Raw genomic sequence first — 16,908 nt, forward strand, 5'->3', positions numbered from 1 at the left:
ATATTTTTGAAATTGCTTTTAGACTTTTGACAATTCATGTTAGAACTTAGTTTATTTTTTGACTTAAAAAAATCCTCCTGCTATGTAGTAAAATTGAACACATTTCCATGCTTAGAAAATATTGTGGACTTTGAAAATACTGTGGAAACCTTTTCATTTCTTAAAATTGTAAAGGGAATAGTCACAAATAAAGTAGTTTTGAGTGGCGGTAGTTTCAGAATTATTTAACATTTGTCTTTGTTATTTATCTTAACATTTTTATTTAGCTAAAGTACCATTTGTACTGCTTTAACAGAACAGACATGTGCTTTAGTAACTTTGTGTGTTTTTCTAGTGATAGGCATTGTATTAGATTTATACTTTGAAAATTATGTGCATGGTTCCAGATAAGGCAGTGCCCTTAATTCCGGAATACCATAAAATGAAGAACTCTGTTCTACCCAGCATCCCCAGGTTACTTAAGCAAGTCTCTAAAGAATTGCACAACACATTTATAATGTCAGAACAGAACTTCTTAGTATTTTACTTGAATGATCTTAGGTTAAAAACAAGAGACCAAGTACTAGAGAATGAAAGGACAAGCTCAAGTCTCAGGGAGATTAACTGTCTTGCGTGAGGGCATCTTAGTAAATAGGTGAGAACCCAACTGCTGTCCAGGTGACCAGTGGTTCATTTCATTTATAAATGTTACCATTTCAGAGTCAAGATCCAAAAAATGTGATTGTCCATGTGAGCCACTTGAAGGAAGATACATAGGATTTTTCTTCTCTCACCATATAGAGTATTTGGGTCTAAGTTTTGACTAGAGTTCAGTTCCAAGATGCTTTTAAAGCAGCAGGGATATTCTAGAACTGCTTCTGAGGAGTGGTGATATGTTGGAGTCTGATGATCCTGACTGGGTGGTTTGTGGGCCTTTGTTTCTCCAGGTGTTGCTCTGTTGCCGTTCGTGGACGAGCGCAGGCTGCGAGCCGCCCTGGAAGAGGTGTACCCAGACCTGACTCCAGAAGAGAGTAAGTCAGTGCTTCTGCTCCATCAGCACCCAGTCTGCGTGACACGGGCTTAGGCTCTTCAAAGAGTTCACGGACAGTGGAATCACAGTTTATTTTGTTGTGAAAAATTTAAAAGAATCTGCATAGGCTTTTTCATAGTATATATTTTCCTTAAACTTTCTGAAGCCCTCTTATATAGACTTTGTTTATTTTCCATAAAGGGAGCCTAAACCATTAATTTTACTTCTCTATAACAAATGTTAACTTTGGGCCAGCGCCGCGGCTCACTAGGCTAATCCTCCGCCTTGCGCCGGCACACCCGGTTCTAGTCCTGGTTGGGGCGCCGGATTCTGTCCCGGTTGCCCCTCTTCCAGGCCAGCTCTCTGCTGTGGCCAGGGAGTGCAGTGGAGGATGGCCCAAGTGCTTGGGCCCTGCACCCCATGGGAGACCAGGAGAAGCACCTGCCTCCTGGCTTCGGATCAGCGCGGTGCGCCGGCCGCGGCGGCCATTGGAAGGTGAACCAACAGCAAAGGAAGACCTTTCTCTCTGTCTCTCTCTTTCTCACTGTCCACTCTGCCTGTCAAAAAAAAAAAAAAAAAAACACACACACACACACACACACAAATGTTAACTTTGGTTCTCAATTTGTAAATTTAGTAATACTTAAGTAAAAACTTTCAAGTTTCTAGTGTTTATTGAATTTATTAAAGAGCAACACTTCAGTAATACCCTTTGACTTTTTGATTTTTATATGATATAGACCTGCAAAAGTTGGGAAGATTGTTTTCATTTTCTTTGTCTACCTTCTCCCTGCCTTTCCTCCCCAAGCAGTAATAACTCTACTTGAAAAGATTAGAGTAAAACAGGCATTTTCCTTTAGAGTGCAACTTGAAATGTTACATCAAAAGTGGCATTTTATAGTCGTGACAGTGAAGAAATTCAGATTGGGGAAATTGCAAAGGTCAGCTTGGAAAAACTGATTCAGTACTGGTCTACTTAGCTGTGGAAGCAACTTGTTAGCTGTCTTAAGAATAATTTTAATCATCAGTGATTCTATTTCTTCACAAAATGTTTATGTATTTTAAATATGTATTTCTTGTACTAAGAAATTGAATTCTTTATAAATAAGAAAACCTTGCCCTTTATCTTACAGTATATCCAAATAGCTTTCAGTGATTTTTTTTTTTCTCATAGTCGTATTTGGTCTTGGAAATGTTACAGTCAAAATATTTTGCTCCCATAGAGAGACATCACATACCTAGGGCTGTCACTTTTGAAATATTTTTTATAAACACGATGCTGTAATTAAGTTGTAAAATTTTAGATGTGTCCTTTTGTTTTAGTCTCATACAAATTGCGCTTTCAGCTATGCTTGTTGAATGCATGGTCACTTTTTCCTACTTTTCCCTCAGATAGAAGAAACAGCCTCGGAGGAGACGTGTTGTTTGTGGGGAAACATCACCCACTCCACGACTTCATTTTAGAGCTATATCAGACTGGGTCTGCAGAGGTAGAGTGTGCACTTTGGTTCATTTAGCAGTATATTTTGTATAAAATTTGGGTGAAATGTACATAATATAAAATGTACTATTGTAACCATTTTTAAGTGTGAAAATCTGTGGCATCAAGTATATTCACAGTGTTGTGCAGTCATAACTACGATCCATTTCCAGAACTGTTTTATCACCCAAACAGAATTTCTGCACACACCAAACAATATTAAACAGTATCTCCCTGTTGCACCATCCCTCCAGCCTCTGGTAACCTCTGTTCTATTTCCTGTCTCTGTGAATTGGCCTGATTTTGGCATCTCCTGTAAGGGGAATCACAATGCGAATCCTTTGTCTGCTTTCACTTAGCCCAGTGCTTTCATGTTTCATCCATGTTGTAGCATATATTAGAATTTCTTTTTCCATTGGTTTTTATATAAACTGCATTTTGTGTATTGGTTCATCAGTTGATAGACACTTGGCTTTAAAATAATACTCCTCTGAACATGTGTGTACAAATATCTGCTTGCGTTCTCATTTTATATGCATTTGGAATGCATTTTTCCACAGCCAGTGGATGTGCCACCTGAACTATGTCATGGGATTCAAGGAAAGTTTTCTTTGGATGAAGAAGCCATTCTTCCAGATCAGTAAGTGTTCATTTATATATAACTGAGGTGAATGGAAGGAAGTTTACTTAGCAGATTTTCCTTGTCTAATATTTTAAAAATAGTGATAAAATGGTATTTTGATCAGGGAGTGGGTGTTTAATGAACAAGATGCCCACATTTCACATGGGAGTGCCTGGATTTCCCACTTCTAATTCCTACCACCCGGGTAGGAGACCTGTATTGTGTTCCCAGCTGCTGGCTTTGACCCCAGCCATTGAGGGCGTTTGGGGCTGTGAATCAGCAGATGGTGATGCGCTCCTGCTCACTCACTCGTTCTCTTTCTCTCTCTACATCTCAAATTAGAAAAAAGGGGAAAAAGGAGCAAACCTTGTTGGACTAAGAAAGGGCTTGGATTTAAAACCCAGTTTTTTTTTCTTGATTTTTTTTTAGAAGATTTATTTATTTATTTGAAAGGCAGAATTAGAGAGTGAGAGGAGAGACAGCTCTTTTGTCTGTTGGTTCACTCCCCCAATGGCTCCAGCAGCTGGGACTGGCCCAGCTCCGGGTCTCCCAGATGGGTGGCAGGGTCCCAGGAAGTTGGGCCATCTTACACTACTTTGCCAGGCCATTAGCAGAGAGCTGGATCAGAAGTGGAGCAGCCGGGACTCGAACCGGCATCCATATGGGATGCCAGCACTACAGGTGGTGGCTTTACCTGCTTCGCCACAGAACCGGCCCCAAGCCCAGCTCTTCAACCATAGTAACTGTTACCTTACACAGGGAGCTCTGATATCAGGGCATCCACAAAGTTAAACCAATTTTCATAATAATAATACTTAGATGTTAGCAGTGTTATTGCTTTTCTCAGTCTGTTTCTTTATTGAGTGTACAGTGGCATTTTCCTAAGGCAAAGTATAGTGTGTGATCTCCAGAGATCACATCAGAAACAGAGAAGAGAGTCCAGTTGTTAGAGTGACATTAAGCTATTTAATGAGGTGTTTTGTTTTGTTTTGTTTTGTTTTGACAGGCAGAGTGGATAGTGAGAGAGAGAGACAGAGAGAAAGGTCTTCCTTTACCATTGGTTCACCCTCCAATGGCCACCACGGCTGGCACGCTGTAGCTGGCGCACCGCGCTGATCCGAAGACAGGAGCCAGGTACTTATCCTGGTCTCCCATGGGGTGCAGGGCCCAAGCACTTGGGCCATCCTCCACTGCCTTCCCGGGCCACAGCAGAGAGCTGGCCTGGAAGAGGGGCAACCGGGACAGAATCTGGTGCCCTGACCAGAACTAGAACCCGGTGTGCCGGCGTCGCTAGGTGCAGGATTAGCCTATTGAGCCGCGGCGCCGGCCGAGTGTTTTTTTTTTTTTTTTTTTTTTTAAGATGTTTGTTTATTTGAGAAGTAGAGTTGCAGACAGAGAGAGAGAGTGATCTTTCCTCTGCTGGTTTGCTCCCCTAATGGCCACAGCTGAGCTGATCTGGAGTTGAGAACTGGGAGCTTCTGCCTGGTCTCTCACACAGGTACAGGGACACAAGGACCCGGACCACCTTCCACTGCTTTTCCCAGGCCATAACCAGAGGGCTGGATTGAAAGAGGAGCAGCCAGGACACAAACTGTCACCCATGTGGGATGCCAGCACTGCAGATGGAGGCTTGGCCTACTACACCACAGTGCTGGCCCCATAGATACTGAGATTTTTAAAAATGTAAAGCAGTGACACTTTTCTCGTTTATTTGTGTCTTGCTTTATGCTTGCATGTATAGTTTTGTTATCTTTGATTCAGTTTTCAAAAAATTTTTAGTTTTAATTTTCAGTTGGTAAATATTGATAGATATAGTTGATAGACATTGATTGATAAAAGTTGTTTGAGGTACTCACTAATTTTGAGTGTCAAGGGGTTCTGAGACCAGAGTTTGAGAACTGCTGCTCAAGGTTAATGTGAGTGTGTCCGGGAATGATACTGTGTGTTATGTGGTGTGCATAGCTTCAGCTTTTTGAATAGTATTATGGGGCTTCCCAACATGTTTACTCTGGGCTGGCCTTGTGGCCCAGTGGGTTTAAAGCCTCTGCTTTCAGCCCAGCATCACATACTGGTGTGCAATTCGAGTCCTGGCCCAGCTTCCTGCTTCCAGCTAATGCCTCTGGAAAAGCAGAAGGTGATGACCCAAGTACTTGACCTCCTGCCACCCATTTAGGAGACCTGGATGGAGTTCCCGGCTCCTGGCCCTGACTGTTGTGCACATCTGTGGAGTAAGCCAATGGATGGACAGTGTATTTCTCCCTCTGTCTCTAGTGCTCTGCCTCTTATATAAATAAGTAAACGAGGGGCTGGTGCTGTGGCACAGTGGGTTAATGCCCTAGCCTGAAGCACCGGCATCCCATATGGGCACCAGTTCGAGACCCAGCTGCTCCACTTCCTATCCAGCTCTCTGCTATGGCCCGCACCCACATGGGATACTGGGAAGAAGCTCCTGGCTTCAGATTGGCACAGCTCTGGCCGTTGCGGCCATTTGGGGAGTGAACCATCTGATGGAAGACCTCTCTCTCTCTCTCTCCCTCTCTCTCTCTGCCTCTCCTCTCTCTGTGTAACTCTGACTTTCAAATAAATAAATCTTTAAAAAAAAAATAAGTAAACGAATCTGCAAAAAATAAGAAGTCCTTACCCTATCTTACACTCCCCGTGGCAGCGAGTGAGATCTGCTTGCTGTGTGTTCTGAGAAGCCCCTGGAATCTATGACTTTCATTTTTGTCACTCTGGGTGATGCTTACTTGCTGGCATTGTGTTGTGATTTGCAGGTGCATTTCTCTGCTAATAGGGTTGAATGCCTTATGGTTAATGGTTACTCATTCAATTTTCCTCATTTATAAAGAAACTGCTTTTTTTATTGAGTAATCTACTCCCCCACTCCTTTTTGATTTGTTGGGTTTTTTACAAATCCAAATTCTGATACAAGCCATTTGCCCATAATTGTTTCCTGCTGTGAGATGACAAACAAGGATGATAGGACATTATAAATGGTCATTTTTTTGTGTGCATTTTAATGATTTCTCTCTTCTAAAGTCTTAGAAATGTAGCATTATCTTTCTTTGTCTTAACCTTAAAGATTATGATTTACAAACACATGGTCTTGTTTCCTTTTAGAGTGGTATGTTCTCCTGTTCCCATGTTACGGGATCTGACACAGAACACTGCAATCAGGTAGGTATTCCAAAATTCATGGCATTTGTCCAGAACACAGTTCTGAACTTGCAAATAAATTTTAGAAGACTCCCGATTCACAAGGAAATGTCAGCTGTTAATCCGACAGTGCTTTGAGATGGGAGAGTCCTTGTGTTGCAGACCTCAGAGCAGAGCCTCTTGACTTTAAATTATGTATATTGTTAAGGTTACTGATTTAACAAGCTTGCTTATCTGTTTTCTGGTTTCCCCGGCAACCTCTAATTCTTCCTGGATTAGTCAAGCTGGAGGCAGAGAGAGGCGTTTCTGGTAGTTTGCTAGGTAGAAGCAAACAGTCTTCCATACATACCCCAGAGGCTCCTATGACTTCAATGTATTTTAACAGATTGATTTATGATGTTTATAACTGTGGCCCCGCAGAGCTTAAAAACAAAAAATACGGGGCTAGCGCTGTGGTGTAGTGGGTAAAGCTGCCGTCGCCTTGCAGTGCTTCATCCCATATGGGCACTGGCCTGTTCCAGTCCTGGCTGCTCCAGTTCCGATCCAGCTCTCTGCTATGGTCTGGGAAAGCAGTAGAAAATGGCCCAGGTTCTTGGGCTCCTGCACCGGCGTGGGAGACTCAGAAGAAACTCCTGGCTCCTGGCTTTGGATCCGCGCAGCTTTGACCATTGCAACCACCTGGGGAGTGAACCAGTGGATGGGAGACCTCTCTCTGTGTCTCTGCCTCTCTCTAACTCTGCCTTTCAAATAGATCAATGAATCTTTAAAGACAAAAGAATGTATTTGATATATATTTTTAATGTTTATGTATTTTCATCTATTTGAAAGGCAAAGCAAAAGAGAAGGAAAAAAGATCTTGCATCCACTGGCTCAATTCCCAAATGCCCATATTAGCCAGGGCTGGGCCAGACAGAAATTGGGAGTCTGGAACTTCAACTGGGTCTCGCATGTGGGTGTCAGGGAGCCAGGTACTTAAGCCATCATCTGCTGCCTCCCGGGGTATGTTAGCAGGAAACTAGATTGGAAGTGGAGTAGCTTGAGCTCAAACCAGTACTCCAGTAAAGAACGCAAGTGTATTATACTCCTTGATAACCTCAGTTAAGATGAGAAATAATCATCTGTGAAAAAATCTTAACAGTTATTATAAACTTAAAGGCCTAATTTCTGTTATCTGAAAAATTTATTATATCTCAGTTCTTCCACAGTGATAGCATTTTTTGAGTAAAAATAATGTTAAAATGTAGTAAGATTGTTTAGAATAAAAATCAACAAGTTTACCACTCATTGTGTAATAGAGTTCCTAAAGTTGATGGCAGAGTTTATGTTGTCATTTTTACCAATCTTTCGGCAGTGACTAAAGCATTTACAGCTCAAGTATTCAAGAATTTGAGAAAACCCTGCTAATCCTGAATTCTCCTTTCCCGAGCATTTTTATTTCTCTCCCTCTAAGGAAATATTTTAGATTTTACATAGATTTCTCATTGTGAAGCAAATTATTATTTCCTATCGTTAATGGATTTTGATAGTAACTGCCATTTTAGATAGGCTTTTATTTAAAGAAAGCTATTATGAGTTTGGAAATTCTTCTTGGATTAGATACTTTCATTTATCTTCACACATGATTTTTTGTTTATCTTTACACTTAATTTGTCCTGGCTTTGTCTTCATGCTCTTTTGTTAAGGGTGCAGTACAGAATTGAAAGCCATGCTCCTAAGCCCATAACAAACAATCTGGCTCTGACAGACCCAGTGTGGACATTGTGTATTAACCCTTGGGGTCTCTGGCTTGCCTTGGCGCTTTAGGGCATTTAATTCTGCCAGTTCTCTCTGTGGCTTGTCACTTGTTTGCTTGCACTCATCAGTTTTTCTGTATATTTTCAAAGGCTGCCCTGCCTGGCCCTCTAGAAGAGTTAATTCTACTTATCTTTCTAATTAGGATAAAGAGGACTGCCCAAAGGAGAGCTTATAGAATTAATGGACAGATCCTGGAATTTTTGCATGGATGATGTTGTTGTTGGTTAGCTACTTCTGAGCCTGAAGCAGCCTTTGGTTTTTGGTACCCACTCAGTTCATGAAATTATTAAATTTATAAAACAAATTCAGGATGTATATGCATATTCAGGCAAATGTTAAGAGTAAGTTTAATCATAAAATTGATTTAATTTTTCTAAAGATTTGTGAAAGATCAAAGTTAACTTTCACACAAAAAGTACTTTTCAGTGTTTTCTCTGAGGGATAATGTGAAGGCTGAGATCAATTTTATTGGACATTTATTTGTTTCAAGACTTGTGTATTCTAGTATTATACTTCCTTTGTGAACAAAAGTCTGAAAATGTATCCTCTGGCATTAATTGCAAGTTATTGTTATTTTGACTTCTGGAATTTTCTCCCCCTCTTTAATTTGGATGCATCCAGTATGCTGTTCCATATTTGACAAGCTGTTTGCTAGAGTTTGAATTAGTTATTCCCATCGCGTTTGGTCTTAGCTGTAGTGTTGAGAATGTATATTATACAGATTATTAAAGTATCTTAAGAAAAGGACCAACAGAGAATAGTTAGGTGTGACCAAGGAGACCACATTTTCTTCAACTCTGACTTTATAAATCATTCAGCATATCAATAGCTTAGCTTTGAATAGACCTGAGGTATCTTGGGGCCGGCACTGTGGCATAGTAGGCTAAGCCTCCGCCTGTGGTGCTGCCATCCCATATGGATCCTGCTCTCTGCTAATGGCCTGGGAAAGCAGTCAAAGATGGCCCATATGCTTGGGGCCCCTGCTCCTGGCTCCTGGCTTTGGATTGCCCCAGCTCTGGCATTAAGGCTATCTTGGGAGTGAACCAGCAGATGGAAGACTAATCTGTCTCTGTCTCTTTGTCTGCTTCTCAAATAAATAACTTTAAAAAAAACTGAGCTATCTTAATTTTCCTCACCCTTATCTCCCTCCACCATTATAATTTGCATATACATAGTATTTTTCAAATAATTCTTTGTTAAAATATAAACCTGCATTTGATTTTTAAATTATAGAAGAGTTTTCATAGGCAGCAGCACAATTTTCTGTTCATTTGGAGGGATAAATGCATGTACCCACACTTGCTCTTTGAAAGCCTGTCACCATTTGGTAGAGCCCCAGGTCTGTGTCTGAATCCGCAGTTCCTCAAGGGAAACTTCACCAGCCAGGCCGGTTCCTATATGACCCTTGACCTCTGTATCTGCTTCCTGTTTTTATTGGAATGCTCTTCCCTTATTTTCTCTGGTTGACCAGAGCCTACCCTTCATTTTTTTTTTTCCTTCTAAAATAGAGTTTATATAATTTGTATATGTTGTTTTCTAGAATATAACAATGTTCAGTCATTTTTTTCTCTATCTGAATCATAGCAAAGCTCAATTGTTGCTAGTATTGCCAAATCTCCAAGAACTTAAACCTTTTTCTCCAGAGGAGTGCTCCTCAGTCTTCTGTATCCACCTTTGGATGAGTCCGGCAGGAATAGAACATTTTATATTTTAAAGATACTTTTCAAATGTGAATATAAATGGAAATGGCTTTTGTTGTTGTTGTTGCTAGCATAGCCATTACTGCAGCATTTGTGAGGCTCATGGTTGGCAGGCAGATAACTCAAAATTAAAAACCCGAAGGGTGTGGAATGAGCAGTAGGCTTCATGGAAATTTGACTTTTACACCTTTTCAGAACACTGAACTTGTTGACCTCTTCTGATAGAATATCACAGTCCTGTAAACTTGAATCATGACATTTTCCCCAAAAGAGCGATTTATGTTGGCATGCTAATGTGGCATTAATTGCAGAATTATCAGGGAAGGGTAGAGTAGAAATGAAACTTGATATTTGGAGTTTTCTTTATGAAGTGTGCTTTCAAAAAGTAGTACTTAACATTATAATTTCTAAGGAAAATTCTTTAAGTGAATTAAGTCAGAAAAAGGTGTTGTCCATTCCATTCTTTTTCTGTTGAGACTTTGCTGAAGTATTTTTCTTTTACCACTGTGTTGAAAGTGCTACTTTTGGCCAGCGCCGCGGCTCACTAGGCTAATCCTCCGCCTAGTGGCGCCGGCACACCGGGTTCTAGTCCCGGTTGGGGCGCCGGATTCTGTCCCGGTTGCCCCTCTTCCAGGCCAGCTCTCTGCTGTGGCCAGGGAGTGCAGTGGAGGATGGCCCAGGTGCTTGGGCCCTGCACCCCATGGGAGACCAGGAAAAGCACTTGGCTCCTGGCTCCTGCCATCGGATCAGCGCGGTGTGCTGGCCGCAGCGCGCAGGCCGCGGCGGCCATTGGAGGGTGAACCAACGGCAAAGGAAGACCTTTCTCTCTGTCTCTCTCTCCCACTCTGCCTGTAAAAATAAAAAAAAGAAAGTGCTACTTTTGATACAAATAAAAGCATTGTTCAGTTTTCTTAATTTAACCATGCTAGGTTTTAAGTTTTTGCTTATTTAGCTCTTTCTGTGGTTGAAGTCAAGTGATGAAAACACTGGTGAGGACAGGGAGGGCTGCCTATCAAAGGAGAACATTATGCTGCTCATGGGGTGAGCTGGTCTGGTGAGGGGAGGCTAATGCTGGGGGAGTCAACATTGTTGTGCCTGCATTTGGAAAAAGTGGATGAAAATACTTCTGTTCATAGTGTTAGATAAAATAATAAAAATCTGGGGCCGGCGCTGTGGCTTAGCGAGTAAAGCCGCTGCCTGCTGTGCTGGCATCCCATATGGATGCCAGTTTGAGACCCGGCTGCTCCACTTCCGATCCAGCTCTCTGCTGTGGTCTGGGAAAGCAGTACAAGATGGCCCAAGTCTTTGGGCCCCTGCACCCACATGGGAAGTCCCAGAGGACGTTCCTGGCTCCTGGCTTTGGATCAGCGCAGCTCCGGCTGTTGCGGCCAATTGGGGAGTGAGTCAGTGGATGGAAGACCTGTCTCTCTCTCTGCCGCTCCTTCTCTCTCTGTGTAACTCTGACTTTCAGATGAATAAAGTAAATCTTTAAAAAGATAATAATAATAATATAAATCTAAACACAGTTTTCTTACCTCAGCTGGCAGCCTCTTGAGTCCATTGGCTGCTCCATTAACTCGTTTGCTCCCCTGGACTTCTCAGAGGGTGAGAGTGCTTCTACCCTGTATCAGTGTACTTACTGCTTTCCCTTCCTTTAGAAACTCTCCACTTTGTTTCTGATGGTAGAAATTTATTAAGGGTAATCTATATTTTTTTCATTCAGTGCTCTATCTAAGAATTTAGATTATGTAAAACAAACAAAAAATGAAGGAACATTAACAGTTTGGACCCATGTTAGAAAGTTACCCTTTAGAGGGATAGGTGGTTGGCACACCCAGTAAGTCACCACTTAAGACACCTGCATCCCCTGTTGGGTGCCAGTTTGAGTCCTTGCTCTTTCTCTTCCAAACCAACTTCCTGATAGTGTATCCTGGGAGGTGACAGATAATGGTTCAAGTGCATGGACCACTGCCACCCATGGGAGAAACCTAGATGGAGTTCTGAACACCTGGCTTCAGCCTAGCAGAGCTCTGGCTGTTTGTGGGCATTAGGAAGTGAACCCAATGGATGGTCTGTCTGTCTGTCTATCTCTCCCTCTCTCTCTTACTCAGCCTTTCAAGTCAAGTAAGTAAACATTAAAAAACACACACACAACGCCCATATTGTGGTGTAGAGGGTAAAGCTTCTGCCTGTGATGCTGACATGCTATATGGGCACTGATTTGTGTCCATGCTGCTCCTCTTTGATCCAGCTTCCTGAATGGCCTAGGAAAAGCAGCAGAAGATGGTAGAAGTGCTTGGACCCTGCCCCCAATGTGGGAGACTAGGGTGAGGCTCCTGGCTTCTGCTTGGCCTATCCCTGGCTGTTGTGGCCACCTGGGGAATGAACCTGTGAATGGAAGACCTCTCTCTTTCTGTCTTTTTCCCCCTCTCTATAACTCTTACTTTCAAATAAATAAATCTTATAAAAATAATTTCCCTTTGGATATTTGATAATTGATTCCTGTCTGTCTCATATTTAGTAAATTCTGAGTTGTGGCTCACATTATAACATTTGAAAAGGAGATCATTTCTAAATAGATAATAGATCTTAGTACACAGTTTTTGGAAGTCTGAACTAGTGAAAGCTTAATTTAGGAAGAGAATGTGTTGTCAAATTGTTCGAGAAGATTTAAGGAAAAAAAATGTTTTACTCTTTGAGTTCATAATAGTGTCTTTGTCCTTTCATTGGACTTCACACTTATTTCAAACTGACTTAATTCACGTAATTCACTTAATTCTCTCACTTTTCTGTCTCCTAATGGTTTGTACTATGTAAAATCTGTAGAGTACTTTGTTGAGAGTATGGTTCTGAGGGGACCCAGGAGAGGTCTTGGAGGTTATTTTTCTCTTGGCTTGGAATTTTTTTTCCCTTCTAGGGGCATGAGCATAAAAGATGGAATTTTAAAGACAATTTTATTAAATACTAGTTGACATACACTAAATTGAGCACATTTAACAAATTTCTTTTCCTAAACATTAGTTGGAGCTGTCTTATTAAATCTCTTGATATAACCAGTTTCCTTATCAGGAATATCTCTTCCTGGGGGCTTGTTATTTTGGCTGTTTTTTCCCCCCTATTTTCTTGGTTTTCTGTCTTTCTCTGCATGACTTGGAGATCGTCTTCTGCAGCCCTTGCCTAAATCTAATCCATTCCAGTTCTAGTTTTGTGACGTTCCGTTTTATTTTCCAGTATTCCTATCTCTGATGTGTGTTGGAGGCTCTTATCCAAGGTTATGTTGGTGACTGCTGTATAGATGTTTCCCTCTGCTCTCCTGTATACTGCTGCTGGGTTGAGTTTTCTGAAATGCATGTTTGATCACCTTTCTTACTGCTTCACATTACAGTCAGATAAGCCCTTTGTGGCTATAATCTCTTTCAGGTAATCTTTCTGTGCTTACTTTCTTACTGCTATTCATATTTTTTAAAGGTTTATTTTATTTATTTGAAAGGCAGTATTACAGAGGGAGAAATAGAGAGAGAGAAATCTTCCATCTTCTGGTTCACTCCCCAAATGGCTGCAATGGCTGAAGCTGGGCCAGGCTGAAGCCAGGAGCTTCTTCCAGGTCTCGCACGTGGGTACAGGGGCCCAAGGACCAGGACCATTCTCTGCTGCTTTCCCAGGCAGAACAGCATGGAGCTGGATTGGAAGTGGAGCAGCCAGGACTTGAACCAGTACCCATATGGGATACTGGCATTGCAGGCGGTGGCTTAACCTCTTACGCCACAGCAGCAGCCCCATGTTCATATTCTTTTCACTCTAGTCCAACCACTCTGAACTGGGGTTCCGTGTGAAAATTAAACACCTGTTTAATGTACTGAAGCAGTTTGTGTCCTATGCCTATAGAATGAGAATGTGGTCACTGAAATGTTTTTTTTTTGTTGGGCTTCTGTCCCAGATCCCCACTGAGAAGGGAGGCTCCAATTAAACTGTCCTGCCTCTTAGTTCTGGAGCCTCTCTCCATGGCTTTGTTACATTTATTTCCTCTGCCATCCTGTAATAAATCCTGTCCCACCTTAAAACCATAAGTTCTTGGGTGAAGATTTCCTTGTTCCATAGGTGGAAGACCTCCCTTAATCCATGATCATTGGAGAAATTTCGAAAAATACATATATAAAAAAGGGGAAATGACTGTCCACAGGAAATTACTAATAACCATTTGATGGCTATGTGTGTTGTATGTATATTTTTCTCCTGAAGTATTGTTTCTAAATTAAAGCAATACCAAAGGTTCTATTTTTAGGAAGACCTCTAGTTTCTTTAGCTAGTCTACTGTTAATAATACACCTGGATTTATAGCCTCAACATATGCAACAAAGTTGTGAGCATCCTTAGGTCTAAGTCTGATACATAACTACAGTGTCAGAATGTATTTACTAACCTTTGGAGTAGATACAAATACCACCACCTCCAGTTAGTTCTACCTCCAATTCTGGAAAGGAAATTGAACCCAGTTTATATTCAGAGTTTGAGTGTATAGCTTGCAAAAGAGGCATTTATATAGTTTTCAGATTGTGACAATTAAAAAACACATTAGAAGAACAGGGTGTTAGGTTTTGGAGGATGTTTCCTGCCCCCCATAGATTTCTTAGCTATTTGTATGCATTTTTTGATTTTGCAAATGTTTCTATTGATGTCTGCATATTTTCTGTATACAGTGTGTGCTAGTCTTTCCTAAGGTGAATGAAAGGCATTTCGTTTTATTGACTGTTAAAAAACTCTTCTATCTACCTTTAGTATTGTATTGAAATTTCTCAAGAGTTGAGACAATGTCTATTTTTACTCTGATCACCCACAGTTAGCTAGAACATGGTTATTTTCACAGAGAAAGTTACGTGAGTGCTATTAAATTGTTTTAAGAATTTGAGAATTTAGGAATTAGAAGCAGTTTAGCAAGGAGGATGTTTAACTGTGTGGCAAAACCATTGGCCAGAATGGTTTCTGAAAGACTTTGGAATTTCAGTCACTCTGTTTTAATGTGCAAAGTAGCTCAAGTTACATGATAATTAACCATCTACTTGTTGTTCATAAACTTGTTCTCTTCCAGTATTAATTTTAAAGACCCTCAATTTGCAGAAGATTACATTTTTAAAGCTGTCCTGCTGCCGGGAGCAAGGTAACAACAATAAACTCTGTAGGTCTCTTTTGGATGAATGGTATTGTTCTTGTAAGTAAATACTGTGTTTCCAATGGTCAGAAAGCCAGCAGCAGTGCTGAAACCCAGTGACTGGGAAAAATCTAGCAATGGCCGGCAGTGGAAGCCGCAGCTCGGCTTTAACCGGGACCGGCGGCCTGTCCACCTGGATCAAGCAGCCTTCAGGACTTTGGGGTGAGTCAGGGGTTCTGTCCTTCATGCGATTTGCTTTTTCTGAACCATCCCATGAAGCGTGTCAGTATCAATACGAAAGATATTTAAGGGACAGTAAAATACTGATGCTTTGTTGCTTTCTTTCATTTCTAAAAATTCACTTCTGCTTTCTTTACGTGTTGCTTTATGTGTTCTATGAGAATTGTATTATTTCCTCTAAGAGGCTTTATTGTCTGTGTGACAGTCATTTTAAAGGAATAAGGCCATCTCTTTACCCTCAAGAAAGGTGTAGCTGGATTACCACATGGCAGCCTGTACGGCCTGTCCGCCGATGCTGTAGCACACACAGCCGCAGCCTCTGCTGGCTTTGCTCACCCAGGGCTTGAAAGGCAACGTTTCCCTGGGGCTTAATGGCATTTCACGTTTGCTCATTTACCACTCCCTTGTGTTTCTTCTCCTGTAAATTCCAGAGTTTTCTCTTTGGTTCTTCTTAGTTATTGAATTATTTCTTTCCTAGCTGCAAAAGAGAGTATATGTAGAGAGATGGGACTTAGATATAATAGCAGGTAAAGCGGGCTGAAAAGAGCAACTGGCCAGAAGAATAGTAATGATTCACAAATTAATAATGATAATTCACAAGTAGGTACTTCCAGTTAATGGGGAAACCTTAAGACTCAACAAGTGGTTTAGGTAGAAGGTCACCCTCAGCAAGTAATTTATACAGTCAATAATAAAAGGGGTGTTGTGGCATGGTGGTTACATGCCTCATGGGCTTTGGATCCTAAATATGTGGATTCACACCACTTTATTCCCAGACACACATTTAATTTATTTTTATTTGAAAGAGAGACAGAGATCTCCCATCCATTGATTCACTCTCCAAATGCCTGCAGTAGCCAGGACTGAGCCAGGCCAGAGTGAGGAGCTAGGAATTTGACCTGGATCTCCCATGTGGGTGGCAGGGATCCATGTACTTAAGCCATCACTGTCTGCCTCTCAGGTTGTACATAGGCAGGAAGCTAGAATTGGGAACACCTGGAATTGAATCCAGGTACTCTAATATGTGAAGCTGGTGTCCCAAATGGTATCTTCATTTCTGTACCAAGTGTCCACCCCACCACATAATACATTTGTAAAGGTTACTAAACCAGTGTGTGCCTTGGTTTCCTCATGTGTAAAATAGAATAATTACTTTTATCCCATTAGGTTGTTTTAAGAATTAAGTGAGCTGATATCTATTGAGTGCTTGGGATACTTCGTAAACACTGTGTCATTGTTTATTGTTAATGTTTTGCAAAATCTTCATTCTCAATAATTGTTAAAAGACAAGCAAATTTTAAAATGGTCTTAATGTATCTTTTTGCGTGACTGCAAGTAGTTTGCAAGGCAACACAGAATTGCCTTTAAATAGAGTTCTTAAAATACTTTTAAATTCCTACTTCTCAAATTTATCCTGAAGAAATAATTTTAGAGAAGCAGTTATAAGCCCAGAATTTCCTAGTTCATGTGATACATAGTACTAGTACTGAATGAGTAAAATATGAGACAACAGCAGAGTAAAGGCTACAGAAAGACACGGGGAAATGTTTGATGCAGTAAATTGAAAATGGCATGATATAGAGTGTACAGTGAGTGATAGTGACAGCTGTGCATCCTTGGGGAAAACAAATATAGTGGAAAAAAGACTCAAGTTACTGGTATGGTTTTTTTTTTTGCGGTTATTAGTGAATATTTGCATGACTATTAATTGAATATCCTGATGTGACAAATGAACATTTATTATCACCTTTACCACTGTGT

General features: G+C 41.0%; 1 protein-coding gene across 6 annotated transcripts in view; it reads left to right on the forward strand.

Moving 5' to 3' along the window:
- XRN2 (5'-3' exoribonuclease 2) overlaps positions 1-16,908 on the forward strand; it is an 81,524-nt gene that overhangs the window by 45,422 nt on the left and 19,194 nt on the right. For all 6 annotated transcript variants that reach the window (XM_002710942.5, XM_008256330.4, XM_051845316.2 and 3 more), the window contains 6 exons: positions 927-1,010; positions 2,402-2,499; positions 3,050-3,129; positions 6,232-6,288; positions 14,848-14,916; positions 14,998-15,129. In XM_002710942.5, the coding sequence (XP_002710988.1) occupies positions 927-1,010; positions 2,402-2,499; positions 3,050-3,129; positions 6,232-6,288; positions 14,848-14,916; positions 14,998-15,129 (520 nt within the window). The remainder of the gene's footprint in view (positions 1-926; positions 1,011-2,401; positions 2,500-3,049; positions 3,130-6,231; positions 6,289-14,847; positions 14,917-14,997; positions 15,130-16,908) is intronic.

The sequence above is a fragment of the Oryctolagus cuniculus genome, chromosome 11, assembly GCF_964237555.1.
Source record: "Oryctolagus cuniculus chromosome 11, mOryCun1.1, whole genome shotgun sequence".
NCBI classification, from domain to species: Eukaryota; Metazoa; Chordata; class Mammalia; order Lagomorpha; family Leporidae; genus Oryctolagus; species Oryctolagus cuniculus.